This window comes from Equus caballus, chromosome 11, assembly GCF_041296265.1.
Source record: "Equus caballus isolate H_3958 breed thoroughbred chromosome 11, TB-T2T, whole genome shotgun sequence".
Classification (NCBI taxonomy): Eukaryota; Metazoa; Chordata; class Mammalia; order Perissodactyla; family Equidae; genus Equus; species Equus caballus.
Window position 1 is genome coordinate 60,823,441 of NC_091694.1, and position 27,147 is coordinate 60,850,587.

General features: G+C 48.6%; 1 protein-coding gene and 1 long non-coding RNA gene across 2 annotated transcripts; one reads left to right on the plus strand and one right to left on the minus strand.

The window, feature by feature from the left end:
• Nucleotides 1-4,711: 4,711 nt before the first annotated feature.
• On the minus strand, nucleotides 4,712-24,282 carry LOC111775748 (uncharacterized). The gene is made up of 3 exons (XR_002811725.2): nucleotides 23,653-24,282; nucleotides 21,584-21,763; nucleotides 4,712-5,216 (listed from the first exon to the last, which is right to left on the minus strand). It is a non-coding gene; the product is annotated as an uncharacterized lncRNA (long non-coding RNA).
• PLD6 (phospholipase D family member 6) lies at nucleotides 19,905-25,904 on the plus strand. The gene is made up of 2 exons (XM_023653687.2): nucleotides 19,905-20,701; nucleotides 24,274-25,904. The coding sequence occupies exons 1-2, from the start codon at nucleotides 20,272-20,274 to the stop codon at nucleotides 24,519-24,521; spliced, it is 678 nt and encodes a 225-aa protein (XP_023509455.1). The 5' UTR covers nucleotides 19,905-20,271; the 3' UTR covers nucleotides 24,522-25,904.
• The last annotated feature ends 1,243 nt before the right edge of the window (nucleotides 25,905-27,147 follow it).

Sequence of the window (27,147 nt, forward strand, 5' to 3'; positions counted from 1 at the left end):
GGGGGGAAAAAAGGCGAGAAGATTCAAATTACTAAAATGAAAAATGAAAGTGGGGACATTACTACCTATTCTACAGAAATAAAAAGGATTATAACAGAGTACAATGAATAATTGTATGCCAAAATATTGGATAACCTAGAGAAAATGGGCAAATTCCTAGAAACACAAAATCAACCAGGACTAAATCACGAAGAAGTAGAAAAGTTGAGTAGACCTATAACTAGTAAGGAGAGCGAATCAGTAATCAAAAAGTCCCAGGAAAGAAAAGCCCTGGACCTGATGGTTCACTGGTGAATTCCACCAACATTTAAAGAAGAATTAATATCCATCCTTTTCAAACTTTTACAAAAAATTGAAGAGGAGGGAACACTTCCTAGTTCATTCTATGAGGCAAACATAACCTTGATACCCAAGACAGAAAAGACCTACAGGGGCCAGCCCTGTGACAGAGTGGTTAAGTTCGCACGTTCCACTTCAGCGGCCCAGGGTTTCGCTGGTTCAGATCCTGGGCGCGGACGTGGCTCCATTGATCAGGCCACGCTGAGGCAGCGTCCCACATGCCACAACTAGAAGGACCCACAACTAAAAATACACAACTATGTACCAGGGCTCTTGGGGAGAAAAAGGAAAAATAAAATCTTTTAAAAAAGAAAAGACACTACAAGGAAAGAAAGCTACAGACTCTTATAAACATTGATGCAAACATCACCAACAAAATACCAGCAAACAGAATTCAGCAGCATATTAAAAGTACTATACACTACAACCAAGTGGGATCTATTCCTGGAATGCAAGAATGGTTCAACATGTGACAATCAATGAATGTAATAGGCCATGTGAACAAGATGAAGGGAAAAACCCATAGTCATCTCAATTGATGTAGAAAAAGCATTTGACAAAGTTTAACATCATTTCATGATAAAAAAGAAAAAACTTAACAAAATAGGAATAGAAGGAAACTACATTCATATACTAAAAGCCACATATGAAAAACTTGCAGTGAACATAATACTCAATGGTGAAAGACTGAAAGCTTTTCCTCTAAGATCAGGAACAAGGCAAGCATGCCTGCTTTCACCACTTCTATTCAACATAGTATCGAAGTTCCAACCAGAGAAATTAGGCCAGAAAAAGAAAGAAAAGGTATCTACATTGGAAATCAAGTGGTAAAATTATTTCTGTTTGCAGATGATGTGCTCTTATATGTAGAAAGTCCTGAAGACTCCACAAAAAAAGTTGTTAGATATTTTGTTTTTAAAGTTTGGCCCTGAGCTGACATCTGTTGCCAATCTTCTTTTTTTCTTCTTCTTCTCCCCAAAGCCCCCCAGTACATACTTGTGTATTCTAGTTGTATGTCCTTCTGGCTCTGATGTGGGATGCTGCCTCAGCATGGCCTGATGAGTGATGCTAGGTCCATGCCCAGGATCTGAACTGGCAAAACCCTGGGCTGCTGAAGCTCAGTGCACAAACTTAACCACTCAGCCACAGGGCTGGCCCCAAAAAAGCTGTTAGATCTAACAAGTGAATTCAGGAAAGTGGTAGGATACAAAGCCAACACACACAAAACAGTTGCATTTCCATACACAATGAATGATCTGAAAAGGGAATTGTAAAAACAATTCCATTCACAATAGCATCATAAAGAATAAAGTACTTGTGAATTAACTTAACCAAGGAGGTGAAGATTTGTATAATGAAAACTTAAAACATTGCTGAAAGAAATTAAAGAAGACATAAAGAAATGGAAATACATCCCATGTTCATGGATTGGAAGACTTACTATTGTTAAAATGTCAATATTACCCAAAGCAATCTACAGATTCAATGCAATCCCTATCAAAACCCCAATGACCAGGGCTGGCCCAATGACTGGTGCTGCAGCAGTTAAGTGCACACGTCCCGCTTCAGCGGCCCGGGGTTCACCGGTTCGATCCCAGGTGCGGACCTGGCACCGCTTGGCACACCATGCTGTGGCAGGCGTCCCACATATAAAGTGGAGGAAGACGGGCATAGATGTTAGCTCAGGGCCAGTCTTCCTCAGCAAAAAGAAGAGGATTGGCAGCAGATGTTAGCTCAGGACTAATCTTCCTCAAAACAAAAATCACAATGACATTTTTTGCAGAAATAGAAAAACTCATCCAAAAATTCATATGGAATCTCAAGGGACTCCAAATAGCCAAAACCACCTTGAAAAAGAAGGACAAAGGGCTAAGACCATTCAATGGGGAAAGCATAGTCTTTTCAACAAATAGTGCTAGGAAAACTGGATATCCACATGCAAAAGAACACAGTTGGACCCTTACCTAACACCATATACAAAAATTAACTCAAAATGGATAAAGGACCTAAAGGTAAAACTTAAATCAATACAACTCGTAGAAGAAAACATAGAGCAAAAGCTTCTTGACTTGGGATTTGGCGATGGTTTCTTGGCTAGGACACCAAAGGCACAGGTAAAAAAGAAAAAGATAGAGAAATTAGACTTTGAGAATTTAAAAACTTTGTACATCAAACGACACTATGCACAGAGTAAAAAGACAACCAACAGAATGGGAGAAGATATTTGCAAATCACATTTCTGATTAGGGATTCATATCCAGAATATACAGAGAACTCCTAAATCTCAACAACAACAAAAAACCAGATTGAAAGATGGGCAAAGGACTTGAATAGACATTTCTCCAAAGATAATACGAATGGCCAATAAGCACATGAAAAGATACCAAAATCACTAGTTATCAGGGAAATGCAAATCAACACTATAATGAGATACCATCTCACATCCATCTTTCTATCAAAAGAACAGAAGACAACAGGTGTCAGTGAGGATGTGGAGAACTCGGAATCTTTTTCACTGTCGATGGGAATGTAAACTGGTGCAGCCACTGTGGAAAATAGTCTGGAGGTTCCTCAAAAAATTAAAATAGAATTATCATATGACCCAGCAATTCCACTTCTGGGTGTATACCCAAAAGATTTGAAAGCAGGTTCTCCAAGAGATATTTGTATGCTCATGTTCATAGCAGCATTATTTACAATAGCTAAAATGTGGAAGCAACTCAAGTGTCCACGACTGATGAATGGATGAGTAAAATGTGGTATAGGTTCCCCCTCTATCTGAAAGCTCCCTTTTTGCGATTTCATTTTAACAAAAGACCTACATTAGCACCCATTTTCGCTAACCTAAAGAAATCCAAAGAGGATTTATGCTTTTAGGAAAAAAGGCAAAAAGCAAAAATAGCATTCAGGGGCCGGCCCTGTGGCCTAGTGGTTAAGGTTGGTGCGCTCCGCTTTGGCAGCCCGGGTTTGGTTCCTGGGCGCAGACCTACCCCACTCGCTGGTGGCCACGCTGTGGCAGCGTCCCGCATACAAAATAGAGGAAGTTTGGCACAGATGTTAGCTCAGGGCATGTCTACCTCACCAAAAAAGAAAAGAGAGAGAAAGAAATAGAAAATAGCATTCAGGGTTCGTTTCGCAGTGAGCTGTCACGGGGGCAGCTCACACCCTGCGCAGTGAGGGTGGCGCGCCAAGCTCCTTTCCTGGGAACCGCACTCGGCACCTCAGCATGCAGCAGCCACAGCTGTGAACTGTGCCCGTGCGCATCTGTGCTTTATCTCCCTTTATTCTGGGAGGTTATTATTTGGGTCTGGGAATGCTCAAAAATTTTCCCCATATAAATTAATGAAAATTGCTTCTTCACCCTAAGTCATTTTGGCTTCCAAAGGGCTTCATAGGAACGCTTCACCGTTACATAGCAGGGAAAACCTGCGCATACACACAATGGAAGCTTATTCAGCCTTAAAAAGGAAGGAAACTCTGTAATATGATACAGCACGGGCGAATCTCGAGGACATCACGCTAAGTGAAAAGTCAGTCACAAAAAGACAAATACTGTAGGAATCCACTTATATGAGGTACTTAAAGTAGCCATACACACAGATGCAGAAAGTAGAATAGTGGCCCAGGGGCTGCAGCAGGGGAGAATGAGGAGTTATTGTCTAATGGGGACAGAGTCTCAGTTTTACAAGATGAAAAGAGTTACGGCGATGGATGGTGGTGATGGCTGCGCAACGAGGTGAATGCATTTAATACCACTGAACTCTACACTCAAATATGGTTAAATGGCAAACTATGTCATGTGTATTGTAACAAATTTTTTTTTAAAAAGACACCAGTGAGCGGCCAGCTGTGTGTGCGCTGAAAGTTGAAGCTGCTTTAGTAATCTTGGATAGTTTTCCCAAAGTCAGTGTTTGGAGTTGATGGTGAAAAGAAGATAACGCTCATTTATTCCAGAGACATCGGTTGAGTGTCTATAACTGTGTGCTTAGCATTTTGTTCAACTTTTGGAAATAGCTCATCTCTTAAAGATATTTAAAGGTCTGTCCATCTGAGAGGAAGATGGCTGGCAACATACCTGGGTGGCAGTGGTGCGCTCAACTGCCAGCTGTATGTCTCACTCACCCGCTCAGAGGAAACGGGGACCCTCAGCCCGCACAGGTCAAGGGTCAATGAAGGGAAGAGATGAGTGCCCACTGTGCCCCTCATCTTTGGATATGGATGTTTCTGTTTTTCTAGGGCACGACATTCCCTGGAAAAATTGTTCTTATGTTCAAATGGGAATTTGGCTAGTTGTCCCTGTTGGGGAAGTGGGAGAATGCCCCCCTTTTCCTTAAGGTTCTTACGGCTGGTCAAATAATCAAGAGGCAGGTTAGCAGGAGAAAATCAATCAAAGTTTAATAGCATGTGTACACGAGAGAAACCCAGAAGAAACTGAGTAACTCAGCGGTCTGGCCGAGGCTGCCTGTTTAAGTGTCCAGCCACAGACAAGGAGGATGTTGGGGACAGTGATTTGGGGCTTCAAAGAGGAGGAAGACAATTTACATAGAGATGGAACGCCAACGTTTGTTAAACGGGTTTTGCTGGGCCCCAAAAATGGGCTTGTTGGTGTCCTTTTATCACAGTTTCCATCCTGCTACAGCTCTCCCACGGTGCGGGCTCCGTCCTGGAACAGGCCTCCTGTGCTGAAGTCTTTTAGGCAGTTTGGGGGGGTGGTGGGGTCGGATGCTCTTCCTGAGCCTTTGAGCCTTCATTGTCTTCAGCTCGAAATAGTCCGCATACCAGAGTGGCGCATCTCGGGGCGGCCGGCCCTGAACCCCATCAGTTCCATCCTCTGAAACCTCCCTGGAAGTTTCACAAATTAAAAGCTGAGCTGGTGACTGCGGAGAGAAAAATCGAGTTAGTAGCCAAGTGGTAAGAAATCTGCAAAGAGAGAAAAGACCATAGAGCAGAATGAGGATAAACAAGCAGAAAAGGACAAACGGTAGCATATTTCCCCACACTACGTTAAACCGGCTCCCCAATCCTGGAGATAAGTCTGTCCTACAAAATGTGTGGGCTTCATTTATCTGATGGAAAACGTCAATCTTCTCTTTTAATAGATATCAGTTAGATACTACTCGCCCAGTTTGATTCACATAAAAGCAACATTTTTCAGCGATGATGCCCAGGCTCCTCCTTGCTGGGCAGTCTGCGCATCCAGAGCACGTCGATTGTGGAGGACCACAGAGGCTCGGCTGCTCGTCTCTGGCTGGAGTATTCTCAAAGTCTGCATGGTGGTGTTGCACTCTTGTTCCGTCACCCTTCGTATGGGCTGAACATGAACAATGGCAATTTTGGAAGGGAGGAGAAGAGCTTATAATCAGGCTGCAATTAAATGTCCATTAGCAACAGGAATTCCGCAGAAGTTAAGAATCCATGGGATTTCCAAATTGTGCCCACAGCACGGCAGATTCCAAGAGCGTATCTGGAGTCTGTGTAAATAGTGGCAGCTTTTCCTTCTGCTAATGTGCAGGCTCTAGTAAGAGCTATGAGTTCAGCAGCTTGGGCTGATTTTACAGTGGGCAAAGAATAAGCTTCAAGCGTTTCACGTGGGGAAACTATGGCATAACCAGTTATTATGTTTCCCTGGAAATTTCACTTACAGAAGCCATCACAAACCAGAAGTCAGTCTGGATTGTCTAAACGGATGTCCGAGAGATCCTCTCGTAGCGTTGAGACCACTTCTGTAGTTTCGAGGCGATCATGTGGGATGGAGTGGGGCTCTCCATCCTCAGGAGGGGCAGCAGAGTAGCTGGATTTAAAATGTTAGAACGATGTAAGATGACGGAAGGGTTGGTTAAAAGAGCCTGCCCACAGGTGGCCTGTCGCCGTGTACAGAGGCGTTGGGTCTTACGTACTTGCAAGATAGCGGACACAGCATGGGGGACACAGAGATGAATGGGAGAGCCTAATGGTAAAGTACTGGCTTTGTCAATCAGGGTGGCAGCTGCGGCCACCGCACGTAAGCATGGGGGCACACCTCATGCCACAGGGTCTAGTTGGCATGAGAAGTATGCTATAGGGTGCAATTGAGAGGCAAAAGATTGTCCCAGAATGCCTGCAGCAATTCCATTATTTTCATGACAGTGTAGATGAAAAGGTTTGTCAAAATTAGGTAAACCGAGAGCTGGAGGAGTGGACAGAGCTAACTGTAAGGCTTCGAAGGAGGGTGATGCCTCTGAAGGCCAGGAGATAGGCTCTGGAGTGATATCCGGGGGAAGAGCATACAGCGGTTTAGCAAGGGCTGCAGAATTAGGAATCCATCGTCTGCAGTAACCAGCTGCCCCTAGAAATTTGCATAATTGTTTTTTCGTTTTGGGGAGAGGAATGGACAAAATTGACTCACGGCGTTTGGGGGTTGGCTTTGGAATGCCCTGAGATGTCTCATGCCCTAAGCAGGTACCAGTCATTTGCACCCACTGAAGTTTAGATCTGGAGGCTTCATGGCCTCGTTCAGCTAGTGCCCTCAGGAGAGTGAGGGGCCTGTGAGGGCTCCCTGCTCAGTTTGATTACAGAGTCGAAGGTCATCCACAGACTGAGCAGTAGTGGAGCCTTGAGTAAGGGCTGCAGAATCCAAGTCAGCTTTAAGGACCTGGGAAAATACTGAGGGGCCTCACAATATCCCTGAGTCCATGTTAATTGTCTCCCTTTAAACGTAAATGCAAAAAGAAAGTGAGTCAGGGTGCAATGGGATTGAGAAGAGAGCAGAGCAGAGGTCAATGCCTGTAAACCAGGCTGCGTCAGCAGGAACTGACGTCAGGATGACAGCTGGATTGGGGACCACAGGGATTACAAAGAGTTTACAGCTCTGAGGTCTTGTACAAATCTATAGATTTGGTTTCCATCTGAGTCAAATATGCCTTCTTTTTTTTACTGGCAAGATTGGAGAGTTACAGGGTGAGGAAGCAAAAACTAGTCTACCCTGTTGCAAAAGGGGGTCTATTCTGGGTTCAATTCCTTGCTCTGCATCTCCGGAGAGCGGGTACTGGGCTGCTGGTGGAGATGCTTTATTCTTCTTCCAAGTAATGCGCATGGGTTCCGCACTAAGCAACAATCCTGCCTCATCTGCATGTGTAGCCCAGAGACTAATTGGGACATCTTTTAAAGATTCATCCTCTTCAGAAGAATTTAAATCAGGACGAGTTTCTAGCAAGGAAAGTAGGAGACTCGGGGTTTGGTCAGAGGGTAAGGAGATAGAAACACTTTTTTCATTACGATTTATAGTGGCATTAAATTTACATAAATTTCTGCCAAAGAGGTTTGCTGGTGACCAGTCAGAGACCAGAAAGGCATGATGAGTGTTCAGGGGCCTAAAGATCCTGGAGCGGGCTGAGATACGGGCAGTGAAACAGCTGCCCAGAGCCCCCCACAGCCTCAATAGAATCTAGGTGACAGGCAGACGTAAATCCTTCGAACAAATAGTACAGAAAGTTGCATCAGTGTCAACTAAAAAATTCAGTTTCTGATCCTCTATTTTAAGGTTAACGGTGGCTCAGGGGTGTGACTGAGGATTGGCGGACCCCATCATTTAAGGGAGAAACGCCCCTCAGGAGGAGAAAAACCAGGCTTCTGGGGATTCTGGGGCCAGGCGGGGACATTTTTTAAACTTTCCCTTCTCTTAAGAGCAGGACATTCTCTTTCCCAATACCCTGGTTTCTTGCAAGACCTGCAAGTGTCCGGGGGCCAATAGGGAGGCCTTGAGCGGGCTTTAGTTTACTCTCAGGGTTGCCTTTTTGCTCCTCAAAACATTCAACTTGTGAAGCGAGAAGAGAGGTCTTTAATTCTCTTTTCTTTTGCTGTCCTGCTGACTATTTTCGAAGAATTGTGCAGCAGCCTCCATTATTACGCTTTACGGTTGCCTGACCAGGCAACCACACTATTTAGAATTTGTTTTTTTATATCAGGAAGAAAGTTTCCAACTGAAGCAGAAATGAGGAGATTCCTGCGCTCTGGGGCTTCCGGGTTTAAGGCAGTGTGCTTTTGGAAAGTTTGTATCAAACGTCCCCCTTCATTCTGAGTACGTAATTCAATTTTTGACCAATTAACTTTGGGAGGAAAGGCCTCTAAAATCGCTCCTATTAAATCAGCGTCTACTTGGGCCACTTTCTGGTCATTTGTAGGAGGATCTGGGAAAGGGTCTGGCCCTCTGTCTCCCCCGTGAGGGGAGTTTTCTCCAGGGGATTGTCTGGCCTGTCTGATAACTACAGCGTAATCCTGGGCTGGAAGAACCCCCCTCAGCAGCCAGTCAAGCTCTCTGTGGGTGGGGTTATGAACAGCCACCAATCTTTCTAATTCCTCTCTAAACTTAGTAGGGTCTTCTGACGACGGAGGCAGGAGAGGTTTATAATTCCATAGATCGGGTGCTGTCCAGGGCACGCGAATTCTCTGCAGCGGGGGTCCAGGAGACATCAGCAATGGACACTGCATAGGAGCCCCTGAAGCTGGCGGAGCCCGAGGACAGAGCCTTGGAAAGTAGGAAGATTTACAAGGGACAGCAGAGTAAACCTTTCTGCTTTTTCTGGCCGCTTCTGCCAAATTCGCTTCCTGGCTTTCAGCATTTACACAACTAACCTGTACGCACCTCACTTGGAGGTCAGGCCTGAGTGCCCCCGGAAGTCTTCTTGAGAGAGAAGTTAAAGCAGGCAGCTGAATGCCCTGTGGCGAAGCTGGAGTCCTAGGATCTAAGGGAGCTGGCTGGGGACCTCAGTCCTGAGGGCGAGGGTTTGAACCCGGGGCCCAGAGATCCAACAGACGTTCTGGGGAATCGGGGACAGGCAGTTGGGGACATAGGGGAGCACAGGACGGGGGAGAAGGAATTCTCATTGAATTCACTTTTTAATCTTCGCTCTAAGTCTGACTTCTGTTCTTTTAATTTATTGAGAGATTCCTTAAGGCTAGCCGTTATGCTTTTTTCCGTTTTCTTTTCAATTTGATCTTCCCATAAATACCAATAAGGCAGCTGCTTGTTATGAGAGCTCTCTAAAACAGTTTTCAAATGTAGAAGTTTTTCCAATTCAAACAATCCATCGTCTGGCCATTGACGAGTAGGATCTCTGTTTGTATATTTACTCCAATAGTGACTCAACCCAATAAGCCTTTTTAAGGAAAGATGCAGAAGTAAATTTCCAGGCTTAGGATAAACCTTTACCATGGACACAAGAGGCGTCCCTGGAGAGGGCACGGATGATGGAGCCCCCATGATCCAAAAGTTCACTCCCAGAAATATTCAGAGAAAGGAAAGACCTTCGTTGCACAGGCGGTAAGGATGGTGTAGCGAAAACGGTGTCTCTGGTCCCCCACGAGAGTGTGGGACGCCTCCAGTCACAGACCCACTAATCCGTGACACGGGGCAGGTGCTACTGGAATGGGATTTTTCCAGCACTATCCAGCAAAGAAGGCTGAGACAACAAAGCCCTTATGGACTTGGCCCTTTATGACAAACTCCCCTGAGAGCTTGGCACAGCCAGACAGAGAGAGCTCGGAACCCCAGTCTGTTTGACTGGCCACCAACGTACACCCCGGTAAATGCACCTTCTATATGGTGGAGACCAAGGAGAATATTCTCACTGGTCAAGAAGCCAAATTCTCAGGACACGGAACAAGAAGGAGGGAAAAGCATCATCCGTTTTTTCGGTTTTTTCCTCACATGCACAACGACAGCTTCAGCTAAGCCTCGGGTCTCTTGGAGCCAGAATAATACCCAGGAGGGAGGAGCTGCGGGGCTGGGGGTCGTGTGTGCTTTGCAGAGTGCCTCATCGTTGCACGGACATTTCCTTGAAGTTGGTGGGGGCCCGTTCTGTGACCAACTCACCCTTCTGTGAGAGACTTCTTGAGGTGGCGAACACCCTAGTGGCTCTTAACTTCTCAACTTGTGCCCACCAAATCTGTGGTGTTTTTGGCTTCCAAGATTCCCCTGGCAACAGCTTTCACTTCATGTGCACACTAATCCACAGCAAAGTTTGTCTAGGTAGACGATAGTCGGTGAGACCGCAAACTCACCAGCCGCTGGGGCCGCCCGGACAACAGGCTTGTAGGGCCTATGCCTGCGTCCTGCCCTAGGGTATTTCCTTCTTACGACACATGACACAAAAGACAGCGACAAAAGAGAAACACAATGGCTATCTCTGGGAGGAAAAGAATCAATAAAGCCAAGAGTACTCTACCAAACTGACAAATAGAAATGGCAAGCAATAGGATATATTGGAGTACATGAGGAAGCCATTTGGTATAAAGCTAATTCGGCCTGACTTTGTTTTTTTCCAAAAGGGCCTGACCGTGGCTGTTGAGCACACATTGTATATCTGCTTTAAAACATTTACTATGGCCAGAACAAAGGCCCTTGAGACAAAGGTGCAACTTACCCCCACATTGACATTTCCTTAGGGATAAGCATTTTTCCTTAGGCTAGGAACTGATGACTGCACTTACCTTTGACCACGCAGCTCACCTGTGACAACCCAGATAGAGACAGCAGCCTGCCACCCTGCTGTGTCCACCGAGACAGCAGACCTACCTGCTGTTTCCATCAATCGCTGTGCCTACAGAGCAGTCTCCCGACTATTGTAAAAGGGACATTTCAATCCTATGTGAAACATCCTGTTTGGGGTATATAACCACTCTGTGCACCCCACTTCTTTGGTGCCCTTTCCTCCTTTGGGAAGAAAGGCCCCGGGCCATGGTCCTCACGTTTTAGCTCAGAATAAACTCTCCCAAATTTTCATTTATAGATTGGTTGTGGATTATTTTCGTTGACAAAATTTACCAGAGTCACAAAGAAACTCGTTTCCCAAATATTTTCTCCTGCCAACCTAAATTTAGAGAGAAAAACTTCTCACCACTTGCTTCCACCGGGCCCCACAGATAGAGATTCCAGGAGGCTGATGTGGTGAGAAGTCTTACTTTTTGCTGGCTTTCGTCAGGTGACCCAGGATGTCCTCATCCGCAGTGGCCCCAGGAGGAAGCAGTTCTTTCAGCCAGAAAAGGCAGCTTCCCAGCCAGTGGGGCTCCTGCGCATGACGCCAAAACTGTTGGGGAAGTGGGAGAATGCCCCCCTTTTCCTTAAGGTTCTTACGGCTGGTCAAATAATCCAAGAGGCAAGTTAGCAGGAGAAAATCAAACAAAATTTAATAGCATGTGTACACGAGAGAAACCCAGAAGAAGCTGAGTAACTCAGCGGTCTGGCCGAGGCTGCCTGTTTAAGTGTCCAGCTACAGACAAGGAGGATGTTGGGGACAGTGATTTGGGGCTTCAAAGAGGAGGAAGACAATTTACATAGAGATGGAACGCCAACGTTTGTTAAACGGGTTTTGCTGGGCCCCAAAAATGGGCTTGTTGGTGTCCTTTTATCACAGTTTCCATCCTGCTACAGCTCTCCCACGGTGCGGGCTCCGTCCTGGAACAGGCCTCCTGTGCTGAAGTCTTTTAGGCAGTTTGGGGGGGTGGTGGGGTCGGATGCTCTTCCTGAGCCTTTGAGCCTTCATTGTCTTCAGCTCGAAATAGTCCGCATACCAGAGTGGCGCATCTCGGGGCGGCCGGCCCTGAACCCCATCATCTGCCAATCTAGTAACCGCCTCCACTTGGTAAGGAGGAGCCCAACATAAATATTAGCTCAGCATTCATTTCACCGGAATGTGTGATCTAAATTTCCAGTGTATGATGAAACTTTCATTGACAAGGACGGACAGGCAAGGCCATGCACTGACTAGTTTTTCTGGACAGCCGTGGGCTTTTCTCCCCTGGGAACAGTGCAGTTCTCGAAGACTGATTCCCATGGGAGGTGAGGGAGCAGAAGACTTAGGGGAAAGCCGAGTCGGTGCTGCCCCCAGGCCCAGCCGGACGGCTGCCTTGGTGACTCAGTCTGGTTTTGTGCTTCTGGAGCTTTTCACACTGAGTAGGACAGAGAAGACGTTCCAGGCCTTGAGGCTTCCCTTTGCGTCAAAGGTCAAAGAAGGCAGTCAAGGGTTTCCTATTATGTTAAATATACTTACGCGCTTCCAGGAACGGACGGCCTGGAGTATTTGTTCAGGCTATTGGGCAATTACCCGAGCATCTTTCCTAAATTTCTCCATTGTAATTCTTAAGAATGTACCTTTAAATACTAGTGGCATTGAACACCCCTTTTTAACTCCTGCCAAGCTTAATTTTTTATTTTGAATATTATTCTTTGTTCTAAAATCTATTTTATTTGATATTAATACGGCAAGCTGCTCTCTTATGTTTGCCGTTTACATGGTTTATCTTTTTCCATCCTCTTACTTTCAATCCATTTGCGTCTTTGGATCTAAAACGTCTCTCTTGTAGAGAGCATATCTTTGATCTTGCCTTTTGATCCTGCCTCACGATCTCTGCTTTTTGATTTGGAGTTCTTAGTCTACCCGCATTCAACGTGATGATTGATGTGACGAGATTTCTATCTGCCCTTTGCTATTTTCTATATGTCTCATGTCCATTTTCTGTATGTCTATATATTTCTATATGACACACATATAGAAAATATGTAAGACTTTAAAAAATGTTTTTATTGTGGTAATATATATAACATGAAAGTTGCCATTGAAACTATTTTAAGTGTGCGATTTAGTGGCATAATTATTTTCACAAGGTGTCTCATGTCTTTTTGTTCCTGTTTCGTTTTTATGTCTTCATTTTTTGTTGAATGAATATTTTTTAATACATTTTTTAATACATGAAAAATTTTTAATACGATTTTAACTTCTGATTTTTAAAGATATTTTTTAAAGGTATTTTTTAGTGGTTGCTCCAAAGATTACCATATGCATCTTTAATTTATCACAGTCTACTTCAGGTTAATGCTGACTTAATTCTGGAAAATATGGCAACTTTACCCCAATGTAGTTCCATTTCCTCCTCCTGGCTTTGTGCTGTCATTATCATATATATCACATCTGCACATGTTAACCCAAAATAAAGTGTTGTATTATTTATTTTTTATCTATTTCTTTTTTTTTAAGATTTTATTTTTCCTTCTCCCCAAAACTCCTCAGTACACAGTTGTATATTTTAGTTGTGGGTCCTTCTAGTTGTGGCATGTGGGACGCCTCCTCAGCATGGCCTGACGAGCGGTGCCACGTCCACGCCCAGGATCCGAACCGGCGAAACCCTGGGCCGCCGAAGCGGAGTGCGCGAACTCAACCACTCGGCTCCAGGGCTGGCCCCTATTATTTCTTAAATTATTTTATGTATTATAAAGAAATTAAGAGAAGAAAAGAAAACACACCAATCACAATTTTGTTTATGTATCCACATATTTACTGTTCCCACTTCTGCCATCTCCCCCGTGGGTCTCAGCGCCTATCTGGGGTGGCTTCCTTTTAGTCTGAAGGAGCACCTTTGGTATTTTTGGTAAGGAGGTGTGCTATCAACACAATCTCTGTTTTTATCTGGGAAGATCTTCATTTCACCTTCATTTTTGGTGAACAGTTTTACTGGTTTAGAATTCTGGGTTGACACATTTTCCCTTTCAGTACTCTGAATGTGTCATCCCACTGCCTTCCGCCTTCCGGCGTTTCTGAGAACGTCAAATGTGCTTTGCTTTGTGTTACTCCTGTTCTTTTCGTTGCTCTTCCCCTGGACATGAGTTGCTTTTCTCTTTTGCCTTCAAAACGATCTTGTTCTCTTTGTGTTTAAAATTACTTGTAGTTTGTTGAGCTTTTGAATCTGCAGGTTTTTCAGAAAATTTGGGAAATTTTCAACCATTATTTCTTCAGATATCTTTCTGCTCTTTTCTCCTCTCTTTCCGGGCCTCCCGTTACAGGTATGTTGAGATTCTTGACACTGTCCTGCAGATCTCTGACCTGTTTCTTTTTCCTCGTTCTTCAGATTGAGTAATTTCCATCCATCTATGCTGAAGGCCGCTGACTTTCTTCTGGCCTCTGAGAACTGCCATAGCGTCTCTCTAGTGAATTTAGTGCTGGAATTGCACTTTTCAACTCCTGAATTTCCATTTAGACTTCATTTTCAAATTTTATTTTCCCATGGTAAGAACACAGCATGAGATTTTCCCTGTTAAATGTTTAGGTGTACAGCACATAATTGTTAATTGTAGGGACAACGTTGTCCAGCAGGTCTCTAGAATTTATACACCTTGCGTAAGAGAGACTGGAAACTCATTGACTGGCAACTCCATTTTCCTCTCCCCACGGTCCGCTGGAAACCACCATTCTACTCTCTGATTCTATGAGTTTGACTATTTTAGACACATCAGTTACGTGGAATCATGAAATATTTGTCCTTGTCTGTGACTGGCTTATTTCAGCTAGCATAACGTCCTCAAGGTCATCCATGTTATTGCATATTGCAGGATTTCCTTCTTTTTTTAAGGCTGAATAATGCTCCATTGTATGTGTATACCACCATTTTTTCTTTGTCCATCCCTTTGTCAATGGATATGTAGGTTGCTTCCACATCTTGGCTATTGTGAATAGTGCTGCACTGAACGTAGGAGTGCTAATGTCTCTTCAACATCCTGACTTCAGTTCTTTTGGATAAACACCCAGAAGTGAGATTGCTGGATCATATGGTAGCTCTGTTTTAATTTTTTTGAGGAACTCTGTACTGGTTTTTTTTTTCCTGAGGAAGATTAGCCCTGAGCGAACATCTGTGCCCATCTTCCTCTTTTTGCTGAGGAAGATTGTCCCTCAGCTAACATCTGGTGCCCATCCTCCTCTCTTTTGTATGTGGGACGCCCCCACAGCTTGGCTGCTGATGAGTGGTCTAGGTCTGCACCTGGGAACTGAACGCGGGCCACTGAAGTGGAGCACTCGGAACTTAACCATTAGGCCGTGGGGCCAGCCCCTGTACTGGTTTTCATAGCAGCTCTACCATCTGGATTCCCACCAACAGTGCACAAGGTTCCAATTTCTCCACATCCTTGACAATACCTGCTGTCTTTTGGTTTTTTGATAATAGCCATCCTAACAGACGTGAGGTGATATTCTGGTTTTGATTTGTATTTCCCTAACAATTAGTGACATTGAGCATCTTTTCAAATGCCTGTTGGCCAATTGTATGTCTTCTTTGGAGAAATGTTTATTCAAATCTTTAGCCCATTTTTAAATTGAGTTACTCTTTTTTTGCTACTGAGTTGTAAGAGTTCCTTACATATTTTGGAAATTAGCCTTTTATCTCATGTATGGTTTGCATAGACTTTTTCTTTAAGACCTCATTTTTCAGAGCAGTTTTAGGTTCACAGCAAAACTGAGGGGAAGACACAGAGATTTCCCATACGCCCCCGGCCCTCATGCACAGCCTTGTCCACCATCAGTTCCCCCCAGACGGGGACATTTGTTGCAACTGATGAACCTACACTGACGGTTTGCGCAGACTTTTTAAATAATTTGTTTCTTTATTGAGAGTCTCTGTTGATTCAATGAATCAGCATTCAAAGACAATGTCTTCGTATTTTCCTTAATTTTTTGAACATATTTATAAGAGTTGCTTTGAAGTCTTTTTCTATTAAATCCAACATATGGGTCCATTCAAAGCCAGTTTCTATTGGCTGCCGCTTCCCCTCGATGTGGGCTACACTTTCCCATTTCTTTGCATGTCTAGTAAGCTTTGGTTGAAAATCGGACATTTTAGGTGATACAGTGTGGCAGCTCTGGATTCTATTTTATTTTCTGAGGTTCTCGTCCTTTGGAAACTTGCCTGCACTTAAACTGAAGAATCTCTCCTTCTGCGGTGTGCGGCCACTTGTGTGTCTGCTCAGCAGTTTTTTTAAAACTCTTGTTTTTATTTTTTCCTGGGGGTCACCCCTGTGTCCTCCTAATGTAAGAGTCAGCCAATGATTTTGGCAGAGGTCGTGACCAAATGCTTGTAGCTGCAGGACTCCCACCCTCTGCTGATCAATCTGTGTGTGGGTTGGGGAGCCCCGTCAAGCCTTCCTTGGCTGTCAGATTCCCTGGGCTCTCCTGGGTCCCTCCCATTCATGCATGGCTCCCTAGTTAGCCAGAGATGTGTGGAGAGCATACCTCAGCTCTTCTAATTTCTGGCTGGTCTACTGCTCACCCCAACTTGGACTGGAAGCTTGGGCTAGTAAGGCTGCAGGTTTTCCTCACTCATTCCTAACTGAATCCACCACTTTCAGCCAGCAAATCTGTAGGTTTTGCAGCCAGGCCACGCTGGAAATCCTACCACCTTTGCCGGCCAAGCTGGGGGTGCAGGAGTGGGAGTGGCTTCAGTTAACAGGGCCACAGCCTCCTACTGCCCCCGTTCAGCTCCAGCAGTGTCTCAGAACTGACGCTTCCCATTTGTCATCGGCCTTTGCTGGATTCACAGGGCCCTGAGGTGGTTGTTCGTGACTGTTTTCCCCAGTTTTCTGTCTATTTTTTGCAGAGAGGAAGTGACTGCCTCTTTACACTGCCATAACAAGAAGTGCCTCTCTTTCTTTATTATCATTTTAGATGAAGAAAGCGAGGCTCCAAGTGATGAAGCAACTGGCCCTAGCCCATGCAGCCGGGAACTGGGGGAGTCAGAATTAAACTCAGGGGCTCTAGTTTAAAAAAATCAGTTTTACTGAAGTATAATTGACATACAAGAAGTTATACTTACTAAAACCATACAATTTGACAAGTTTTAACATACGTATGCCCGTGAAACCATCTCCACCGTCAAGATAACAAACACAGCCATCACCCCACATCTCTTTGTAACCCTCCTGCCTCTCCTCCTGTCTCTAGACAGGCATTGATCTGCTCTCCGTCACTATGGTTCGCATTTCCTAGAATTTTATATAAAGGGAATCATACAGTACGTATTCTTTTTGTGTGGGTTTTTTCACTTGGCATAATTGAAGTTCATCCACGTTGTGGTATATATCAGCAGTTTCTTTCTTTTTATTGCTAAATAGTATCCCATTGTATAGCCAAGCAAAAGTTTATCTATTCGTGAATGGGCATTTGTGTCGTTTCTAGGTTTGGGTTATTACAAGCAAACCTGCTATGAACACTTGTGTACAAGCCTTTGTATGGACCTGAGCTTTCATTTCTCTAGGGTTATACCTACGAGTGGGATAACTGGATCCTATGGAAGGTGCACATTTAACATTTTTAATAAACTTTTGTATTAGGAATAATTTTAGACTTACCAAAAAAGTTTCAAAGTCAGCAAATAGAAGTCCCCTACATCTTTCACCCAGTTCCCCTTATCGTTAGCATCTTACGTTGCTGTCGCACATTTTTCAAAGCAAAGAAACTGACGTTGGCACATTACCGTTAAACTCTAGACTTGATTTGGATTTCAGCAGTTTTTCCACTAATATCATCTTTCTATTCCAGAGTTCTGTCCAGGGCACCACACTAGATTCAATTGTCCTGTCTCTGCACTCTCCTATGGTCTGTGACGGTTTCCAAGTTGCTCCTTTTTTTTCATGACCCTGGCAGCCTTGGAAAATCCCGTGGAATGTGATAACACGTCCTCCACTCTGGGTTTCTGATTTTTTCTCATGATCGAACTGGGGTTTTGAGCTTTGGGAAAGAATGCCAGAGGTGAAGCGCCCTCTTCACCACATCATCTCAGGGGGACAGGACATCCACGTAACGTCTCTGGCGATGTTAACTCTCACTTGGGTAAGGTGGCGTCCACCAGTTTTCTCCGTGTAAAGCTTATTTTTCTGCTTTCCCTACCACAGTCACCAAGTCCAGCCCGCCCTAAAGGAGTCTGCCTCAAACAGGCAGGAGATTTAGTTCCCCTTCCTGTGTGTGGGGCTATCTACATATATTACCTGGAATTCTTCTGTAAGAAGATGTGTCTTCTCTCTCTCATTTATTTAGTCACTTATTTATATCAGTACAGACTCTGACAGCGAACCTGCAGTGATTTGCTCACCCGTCACACAGCAAGTCATCTCTGACACCGGGTGGAGTGGGAGAAAGTAGGAATTTTATTGCAAAGCGCTGAGCAAGGAGAGAGGGCAGCTAATGCTACGATTCCGAACCCGCCAAAAAGCTACAGGCAGGGCTTTTCTTTGGGGTTTTAGGTAGGGGAGGGGGAGCACATGGCCTTGGGGCTGAAGTTCCCAATCCTCCGCACAGGAGTGCCTCTCGTTCGATGTGTTGCACGTGGTGGATTTTTAGTCTTCGATGTCTCAAGTTTACAACCAGTCATTTTAGCTTCTCAATGTCCCTGCAGGATGCTCAGTCCGGTGGACTTGCTAGTAAGCTCCTCTCTTAACTGCGGCCTCCTGCTCTTCTGCAAGGCGAGCTCAGAAACTGGTTATTTTGTTTCCCACATCATCCTGTGAGTACAAGGCATAGTCTCACCCTAATCCAGGGAAATTTCAGCTCCTTCATCCTCAATTTCATCATGTTTATTTATTTTGTACTGGGGTTATTATCCAATACTGTTATTTTGTTCCTCAAATTTTTCCAGTTGGGCCACTGGGAGTTCTTTCAGGTTGGCACCTGTGTCCTTTGTACATGCTGCCATCTTTCTGTTTTTTGAGTACTTCCTTACTTTCTGGTACTACAAGATGCCTCAAGCTCATCTTATATTTTCCCTGCCCAGTCCTGGAATCAGTCATTTCTCCAAGGACCTCTAGTTCCCTTTACTGGAGAGTGGGACTTAGAAACCAAGATCTGGGAGCTAGGTGTGCTCATTCCTGCTGGCTTTCATTGCTTCTGGGCCTCCCAAGGGACTGAAGTAGGTGTTCTACATATGTCAAAGCTGACATTTTATGTCTATTAATATACATATTAAGCTAAACCTGAGTTCCCACTGCTGTCTCTGACTCCCATCCAGTCCCACAGGGATCGTTCCGGCCTTTCCCCGTGCTTCTCTCCATCTTCTCTGTCCAAGAGAGAGTGCCCTGGCTCCTGCTACCTGCCAGCCAGTTACTAATTCTTCAACCCTAGTGCACGTGTACAGTAGCTTCAGGATTGTTAGCCTGTTGTCCCCTTGGGAAATAAATGCAATAACTAGGGGACAGTGTTTATGAGCAGTTCCTTTTGTGTTTAGCCTACAGTTTCCAGTCAAAACATGGTTTTCCAGCTCCTTCTTTTCCTCCATCCAGGGTTTTGATTTTTAACAGGTGAAGTCAGGGAGACCACCAGCCGGCTACAAGAAGGACACTGCAGAGTAGGCTGTCATCTCCAGGTAAAGCCCACAGGGAGACGTCGCTTTTGCCCTGAAAATTCCTAAGCAGGATTCAGGAAAGAGGAAATACGAAAAATTCTTACCCTTTCTTTTCTTTTTTCTCCCTGTGGAAATTAACAGCCCCTCCCAAGTGATACAGTGGGCCCAGTGCTTGCTAAGTCAAGACCATGGACTTCTCCCTGTCCACTCTGTTCACGCGGGGAGCAGAACAGGCACCTTCAAACAGCAAAACATCACACTGGGAGGGTCAGAAGAAACACGAAGGGCCTAACGCTGGACTTGGGGCCCGTCCCCATGACACCACTGCTTCCAGCACTTTGGGTTCAAATCCTGCCACCAGCTAAGTGTTAATGACATTCTTTCTCTCTGTGTGTCCAGACCCTTCTCCCAGCCCCGCACCCCCACGGCAAAAGGGAAGGAGAGAACCGAGAGGTTCGCACTGCTTTGTCGCCTCCGAAGGGAGGAGGACCGGGCTGTTGCAGGCTTTGCGGGCAGCGGGTGCTGTCGGGGTGGTGGGCGCACAGGGCAGTTTCCCGCCACGGCGGGCGGTGCGCGGCAGGAACGGCCGGCGGGCCCGGTGCACGAGGCACGAGGCAGGCGCGCAGCACCGAGGCCCCCGACGGCAGCGGTTGCCTGGTGGCCGCCGCCTGGTGGCCGCCGGGCGCGCAGGCGCCGTGGGTGGTGGGCACACGTGGCCCGCGGGGGCGCAAGCGCGGCGCGTGCACGTGGCCGGCGGGCGCGCAGGCGCGGTGGGGCCACGGGCGTCCTCGGCGGCCGGCTGGCATGGGGCGGTTACGGTGGCAGGTGGCGGCCGCGGCGGCCGTGGGCCTCGCGGTGGCCCTGGAGGCGCTGCCCTCGGTGCTGCGCTGGCTGCAGGCCGGGCGGCGGCGGCGCCGGCGCGAGGTGCTCTTCTTCCCGTCGCAGGTGACCTGCACCGAGGCCTTGCTGCAGGCGCCGGGCGGCGCCGGACCGCCGGGGGCCCCCGCGGGCTGCCCGTGCAGCCTGCCCCACGGCGAGAGCTCGCTGAGCCGCCTGCTGTGCGCCCTGCTGGCCGCCCGCACCAGCCTGGAGCTTTGCCTGTTCGCCTTCTCCAGCCCGCAGCTGGGCCGCGCCGTGCAGCTGCTGCACCAGCGCGGGGTTCGGGTCCGGGTCGTCACCGACTGCGACTACATGGCCCTCAACGGCTCGCAGATCGGTCTGCTCCGCAAGGCAGGTAGGCTGGGGCAGAGGTCCGAGCAGCTCTCTGGGGAGGGGCCCCAGGCGCGGAGGATGATCTGACCCCCGGGGTCGTAGGAGGAGGGGAGATTGTCGAAGGTGGATACTTGGGGGCCCGGGTCTGAGGACAGGGGACACCCGGTTTCTTTCTCGTGGTGGCCTTGTGAAGTCAGGATGGTTTCACGCCAGAGAAGCTCCAGGGCTGTCTGTAAAGAGCCCTACTTGGGAGGGGCGGGTCTGTGCAGAGGGGCTTAGGCCCTGGATCTGAGTGTGAACCCCAGGCAGGGAGCGGGCTGTGTGTTCCCAGCTAGTGGAGAAAGGTCTGGGCGATTCCCAGAGGCCGGGGCCTGCCTGGGGACACCTGGAACGTGGACGGAGCCCCTGCGATTCCCCACGTTTCCGGGAGCCACGCTGGCCTTGGGACTCAGTGGGAAAAGGCTGTGGCAGTGCCAGCTGATGTTTTGACTCTTGCAGCCGGAACTCAGGATGGCTTCGTCTGACAGCACTCAGGAAATGAAGGGCCAGGCTGCCAACAACTCTGCGGGCCAGGGGGACAGGCTGGCTGAGAGCCGGAGGCCTGGCAGTGCCCTGCTCATGGGAGCAGGTTCTCAGAGGGCAGTGGAGGGCTTCAGGCCTCAGGGACTAACAGAAAAAGCCATTTCACCTTGAACCTGCTAGTGAATGTCATGCTGGGCCTTCTGAAATGAATACAAACAATATACTCAGAAGTGGAGCTAAAATGTCTAGTTGGTGAGCAGTTAATCTGCTTCTCCAGCTGCAGGACGGGGAAGACTGGCCCACCTCTCTCACTGGAGTGGGGGCAGATGAACCGGGAGACAGGAATAAGTTTAAGATGGTCTAAATTGAGACCCTGGCTTACCTGTGAATTCTTTGCTCCATCCTTCTGCCTTGGTGTCGCGGTGCGTCCCGAGAGCCCCCTCCCTGGCGTTCGTGCGTCAGTTGCCTGGGGTCTGAACCTGGCGCCTCCCTCGATCCCTCGGGCACCCAGGAAAGCCGCTCCTTCGCCAGCCTCTGACCTGTCAGCTCTGGTAGCCCATGCCTGGAAGGTGCGTGGAGCCGGTGAGCGCTGTCCTAGCTGTGCAGCACCCTTCACGGCCTGTTACAGGGCACACGCATGGGCCTCTCGCTGAGCTGGGAGGACGCGGGGGCGCCGGGAGTCGGGCTCAGCTTCCGGACTGTGCTCAGGGCTCTCCAGATGAGAAGGCACGTGAGTCCTCTGGCGCTTGTTGCATCCCATGTGGGCAGAGTTGCAAACTTAGTTAAATATTGAGGATGTGCGTTTCCACTCTTCCTGGTGGTCACGCGTTGTCCTACATCTGCGGGTCCTTTTCATGGGACAACTTGGATAGGCCTGGGCCTTTTAGTTAGCTAGCTTCTAGAGAATTGTAGAGCCTCAGGTTTGGAAAGGGCACTGCCAGCAGACTGCATCTAAGGCTCGATTCCCCTCTGATGGCATCCAGCCATCACTCAACTGTTTAAGAAAGAGATCTGTGTGCTGTGTTGGCCAGGACTGGTTCCAGGCACTGGGCACAGCGGTGAACGGTCCCAGTGGGGAAGCTGACTGAAGTGTGAATATTTAGGCAGGAAGAAGGGTCAGGAAACGTAAAAAAGTAGTGTGGGAGGCCTGGGGTGGGTGGGGACAGCAGCTTGGGGGCGTGTGACGGCAGAGCAGAGCTTCGCGCTGTCGGGGGTCAGTGGAGGGGGAGCCTTCTCATTTGAGGAGCAGCAGTACAGATGCCAACTTCATGTGTCTGAGGACGAGCAAGAGCACCCCTGTGGCCAAAGGTGGAAGCAGTAATGAGGAGAGGCCGGGGGCACACAGGCGTGTAAGGCACGCAGGCTTAGGGGGCACACAGGTGAGTAGGGCTGGCTTCATGCAGGGGTGTTTGGACCCCCTTCTGTGAGGTGGGAAGCCCTTAAGGGTTGGTCAGCAGGGCAGAAGGGACAGAAGGCCTCGCTGAGGTTGTCCAGGCTGCTCTGAGGAGCTTGGGTTCCGGGCAGGAATGGGTGATGTGGGATCAGAGTGGGAGCTGGGCGGTGGGTGGCAGAGCCTGCGGCAGTGTTGGAGGTGGTCAGGAGTGGTGGGATTCGAGATCTGTCTGGAAGGTCGAGCTGACGGGCTTTGCTGGCGTGTGGTTACTGGGGTGAGCAGGAGTGGTGCTGGGATCAGGGGGCAAGGAGGGCGTGGTGTTCAAGGCAGCGCTGCTGGGCAAAATACAGGGTGCCCAGGTAGATGTGAACTTCAGGTAAGCACTGAGTCACTTTTAGTCTTGGGACTAAACTTCAGAGGACATACTTATCTTCAAAAGTTATTTGTTGTTTATCTTGGACATCTTGTATTTTTGTTTGCTAAGTCTGGCAACCCTATTGCAAACCAGCTATTTTATTTATTTTTAAAAATTTTTTTGCTGAGGAAGATTGGCCCTGAGCTAACATCTGTTACCAATCTTCCTCTTTGCTTGAGGAAGATTAGCCCTGAGCTAACATCTGTGCCAGTCTTCCTCTACTTTGTATGTGGGACGCCTCCAGAGCGTGGCTGCTGAGTGGAGTAGGTCTGCACCCAGGATCCAAACCCACGAACCTGGGCTACCTAAGCGGAGGACGCGGAACTTTAACCACTCGGCCACAGGGCAGCCATTTTAAATGTGTCTTTTAAATCAGATTTCTAACGATCTCCTTGTAGATACATATCCAGGCAAGCATTCTTCAGGGTTGACGCCCAGGTGGACCGACAAACAAGGTCCTGCCCACCGGGAGTTTGAAAACAGTGGGGGAGGGAGGGGGCAAATAGTAAAACAAAAGGCAAGGATTACAGGATCTTTGCTGAAGGAAACAGGGCCACGTGAGGGAGAATAATTCGTTTTTATATCAAATAGGGCTCTTCGTGCCTCAGAGGTCAGAGAGGTTGGGTGCAAGCTGGGAGCTCACCTGGCCAAAGCTGACTGGCTTCAGGGGACACAATTCCCTCGCTTCTGCGCTCCTCCCTCGGGCTCGTGCTCTCTCCTTACAAATGGGGTGTGTTCCGGCCTGGGCGGTGTCTACAGGGGCGCCCCAGTCCTGGGCAGCAGTGAGAGCTCAGAGGCAGGGTAACCCAGCAAACGGTCTTTGCTCAGTGGCCTCTGTCTGCATTGCTGACTGGTCCTCCTGGAGCTGGCCTCTCTGAACGGCCATGCTGGTTGCTTTAGACTCCACAGGCAGCGTGGGGACCTCACCCCATCCCAGGGCTAGGTGCAGGAGGGCTGTTTCCAGGAAGTTGAATGTTAAGAGAGCAGTATTTCCATGTCTGCCATGGTCCCTACTGCCCTCGCACCCCTTCGGACTGTGTGTGCCCCTCCCCTGCTGGAATGGTCCGCGTTACCCCCTGGTCACTGTCGGGCTCAGCGGCCACCACGTGTCCGAGCATGACAGGCTTCCCCTTTCCCACCAAATCGGAAACAGACAGCAAAATCAGTAGCTGCTAGACATGGTCCACACTGGGGGAGGAGCTCAGGTGCTTGAATGAGGAGTGTTGCAAGAGGCAGTAATGAAGGTTGCCTTGCCCTTTTGCAGGTATTCAGGTTCGGCACGACCAGGACCTCGGCTACATGCATCACAAGTTCGCAATAGTGGACAGGAAGGTGCTGATCACCGGCTCCCTCAACTGGACCACGCAAGCCATTCAGAACAACAGAGAAAACGTTTTGATTTTGGAGGATGAAGAGTATGTGAGGCTTTTTCTGGAAGAATTTGAGCGCATTTGGGAAGAGTTTAACCCTACAAAGTATACCTTCTTCCCACAAAAGAAGAGAAGCCACTGAAGCTGCGCCGTCGCTGCCGTCCGAGGTGGCGGGGAGAGCTGGCGCGGGCGTTTCGGGACCTCTGGGCGGAACCAGCCGGAGCTGCCTGTGCCCCGGCCGGACGCGGCTGGCCCTCTGAGCCCTCAGGCCCAGAGTCTTGAGGGGCCCTCGGGGTTGGGGAGCCTGCGCCTGACTTCTCGTTGCCTGGAGCGTGGAGCGGCCTGGCGAGGCTGGGCTCCCCCACCGCAAGCCAGTTCAGCTGCAGCTTCTGACATGTGGCGTCCATGGACCCTGTCTGGGGCCCGGGTTCAGAGTCGGCTTCTCCTCCTGCCCCACGGAAGAGGCCGGGCCCTGTTTTGGGGCCGAAGAGCCGACTGGGTCTCCTGATTCTAGAGTCGCCTGTCTGGCCTCCGCCAGGCTGGCCTCGGCGTCCCCAGCGACGCTACTCTTCTCTGCTGCACTGGCTGCTCCCCGCGCAGCATGGCTGGAGCCTGGGACCGGCGGGACGTTGACAGTCTCTTCGTCGCGCTGTCACTAGCTCTTTGGTGGCTGGTTGGTGGCCTTGAGTCAGAAGAGGGAAAGGAAAGAAGTTAGGAAGGGAGCCGAGAGGGGAGCGCCGGTGGGCGGGAGCAGGCCCCCTTTAAATGACCCACGAGACGCGCGTGCACCCCCAGCAGCCCCTTGTCCTCTCGGGTGGACGCGCGGGCTGGCGGGAAGGGCGGGAAGCAGCCAGAAGCTGCTTCTGTTTCCAGAAGTTATGCTTTTAATTTGAACCTTCTCACCTTCAGGGGAGTTGTGTTGTGCATTTAGAAGTGACTTTGGCTTTAACAGGAGCGGACTCGGCTGGTCACACTCTTGGCTCAGTGTCATCATTGTGAGCCGCCCGTCTCAGCCCAGGGTGCTGCCCTCGCAGGTACTCAGGAGAACAGGGATCTGACACCTGTGAAGTGTTCCAAGTCTGCTTTGGCATAATATGTATCTTTAGATAGAGCTAGCTCAAACATCATCTGAGCAGTTGTTCCCGCCTTGTCATATTTCTGTATGTGACATGCTGTGTGACCCGTCCTGAGGTCCACGTGGCGTGTCTGTGGGTGTCACACTCCTCATCCCGCCTGGGGAGACCAGTTAGTGTTGCATGTTTTCCCTTTTTAAAGTTACCTTTGATTTATGTTGTTAAGCAAGTAAACTCAAGTTAATATTTCTTACTTAATTGACACTATAAAGTATAGTATGTGGATTGGAAATCACAGGAAATGGTCTGCAGTAAACGTGTTTCAGCACCTGAGCGTGTACCCCAGCAGTGCGTGCTCTGGAAGCGCTCAGGAGCAGCTGCCGTGCGTCTCCGGAACGGCGAGGCTGTGTGGCCTTCTCGTGTGTTTGAATAAATGTGTTCTTACTCTGGAATCTTAGTGCCACATGTCTTGCCTTTTGCTCCATCATTCAGCTCATGGCTGCTCTTTATTAAACAAATACAGCTTTTTTAGGGGGGGCAGTATACAGCTAATTAGCAACCACTGGTCAAGATACGAGCCTCTCAGAGAGGAGTCGGGTCTGAAGGTGGTGCCTGGGGACCTCCTCAAGGGTGTTCCAGGGTGTCCACGCTGATTGGGGTACGATTTCCAGCCGTGTTCCTCTCCCCTCACCTGCCTATGGCGGGGCACACGTGCAGCCCACGCCCCCAGTGGTGCTGGGTCTCTGCTGTGATCGCACCCCTTTCTTCTAGAAGCCGGCTGGGGTTCGAACGTGGAGCACGGTATCAGATGTATTGGTGACGGTATGCAGGTAATCTAGTCGAGCTCTCTACATCCATCTTTTAAAAATGGTGAAATGATCTCATCTCATTTTTTATTTAACATAATTTTATTTACACTGTTTATTTTATTTTCATCATCTTAGCAGGGGTGGGAAATTGAATCTAACCAAGTTTCAGATAATAGTTAACCTTTCTGTAAAGAACTTGCAGTAAAATGAAACCTCCTGAGGGCACGGGGCTGAGGAAGGGTGGCACTAAAATCCGCCTGCGAGCCGGACCTCTTGGTCTCTGGATCAGGTGCTCGCACAGAAGGACGGGCCCTGACCTTCGGGCGGCCACCCCGCTCCGGCCGGCCAGGCCAGGGCGCTCAGGCTGTGGGGAAGCGTCCATCACGCCAGGAGCTGTGGTGAGGCCCCAGATTTCGGGGTCTGTAAGAGCAAATGACTAAGCAGTTATCTTGAGTCGATTCAGGAGGTACTCAGGCTAAGTGGCTCTGTCCTCAGCGGCAGTCATTTGGGAGCTAGTCCGGTCCTGGGTGGGCCTGCTGAGGAGACCCCCTCCGACTGTGGGTCCGCCCTGTCTCACGTCCCTCGCGTAGGTGACACGAGGCCGTGGCGTGAGCATGGAACAGGAGGAGGCTGGGGGCTCCGTGCGGCCGAGTCGCCTCAAGCTGCCTCTGCCACCAGGCTCGGTCTCGGTGCACAGAGAAGTGTGGACAGCAGCGGCGGGGCCGCCCCTCCGGCCCTTGGAGGAGTCGGGAGCCCGCGCCTCTCCCTGCGCCCCGCTCCCCGCGGGGGGCTGGCAGCCTCCGGCTCTTGGGGCCAGGTTGTCCTTTTAACTCCGGGGCAGTGAGCGGCTGAACAAGAAACCTGATGTTGTGCAAAGTTAGTTAAA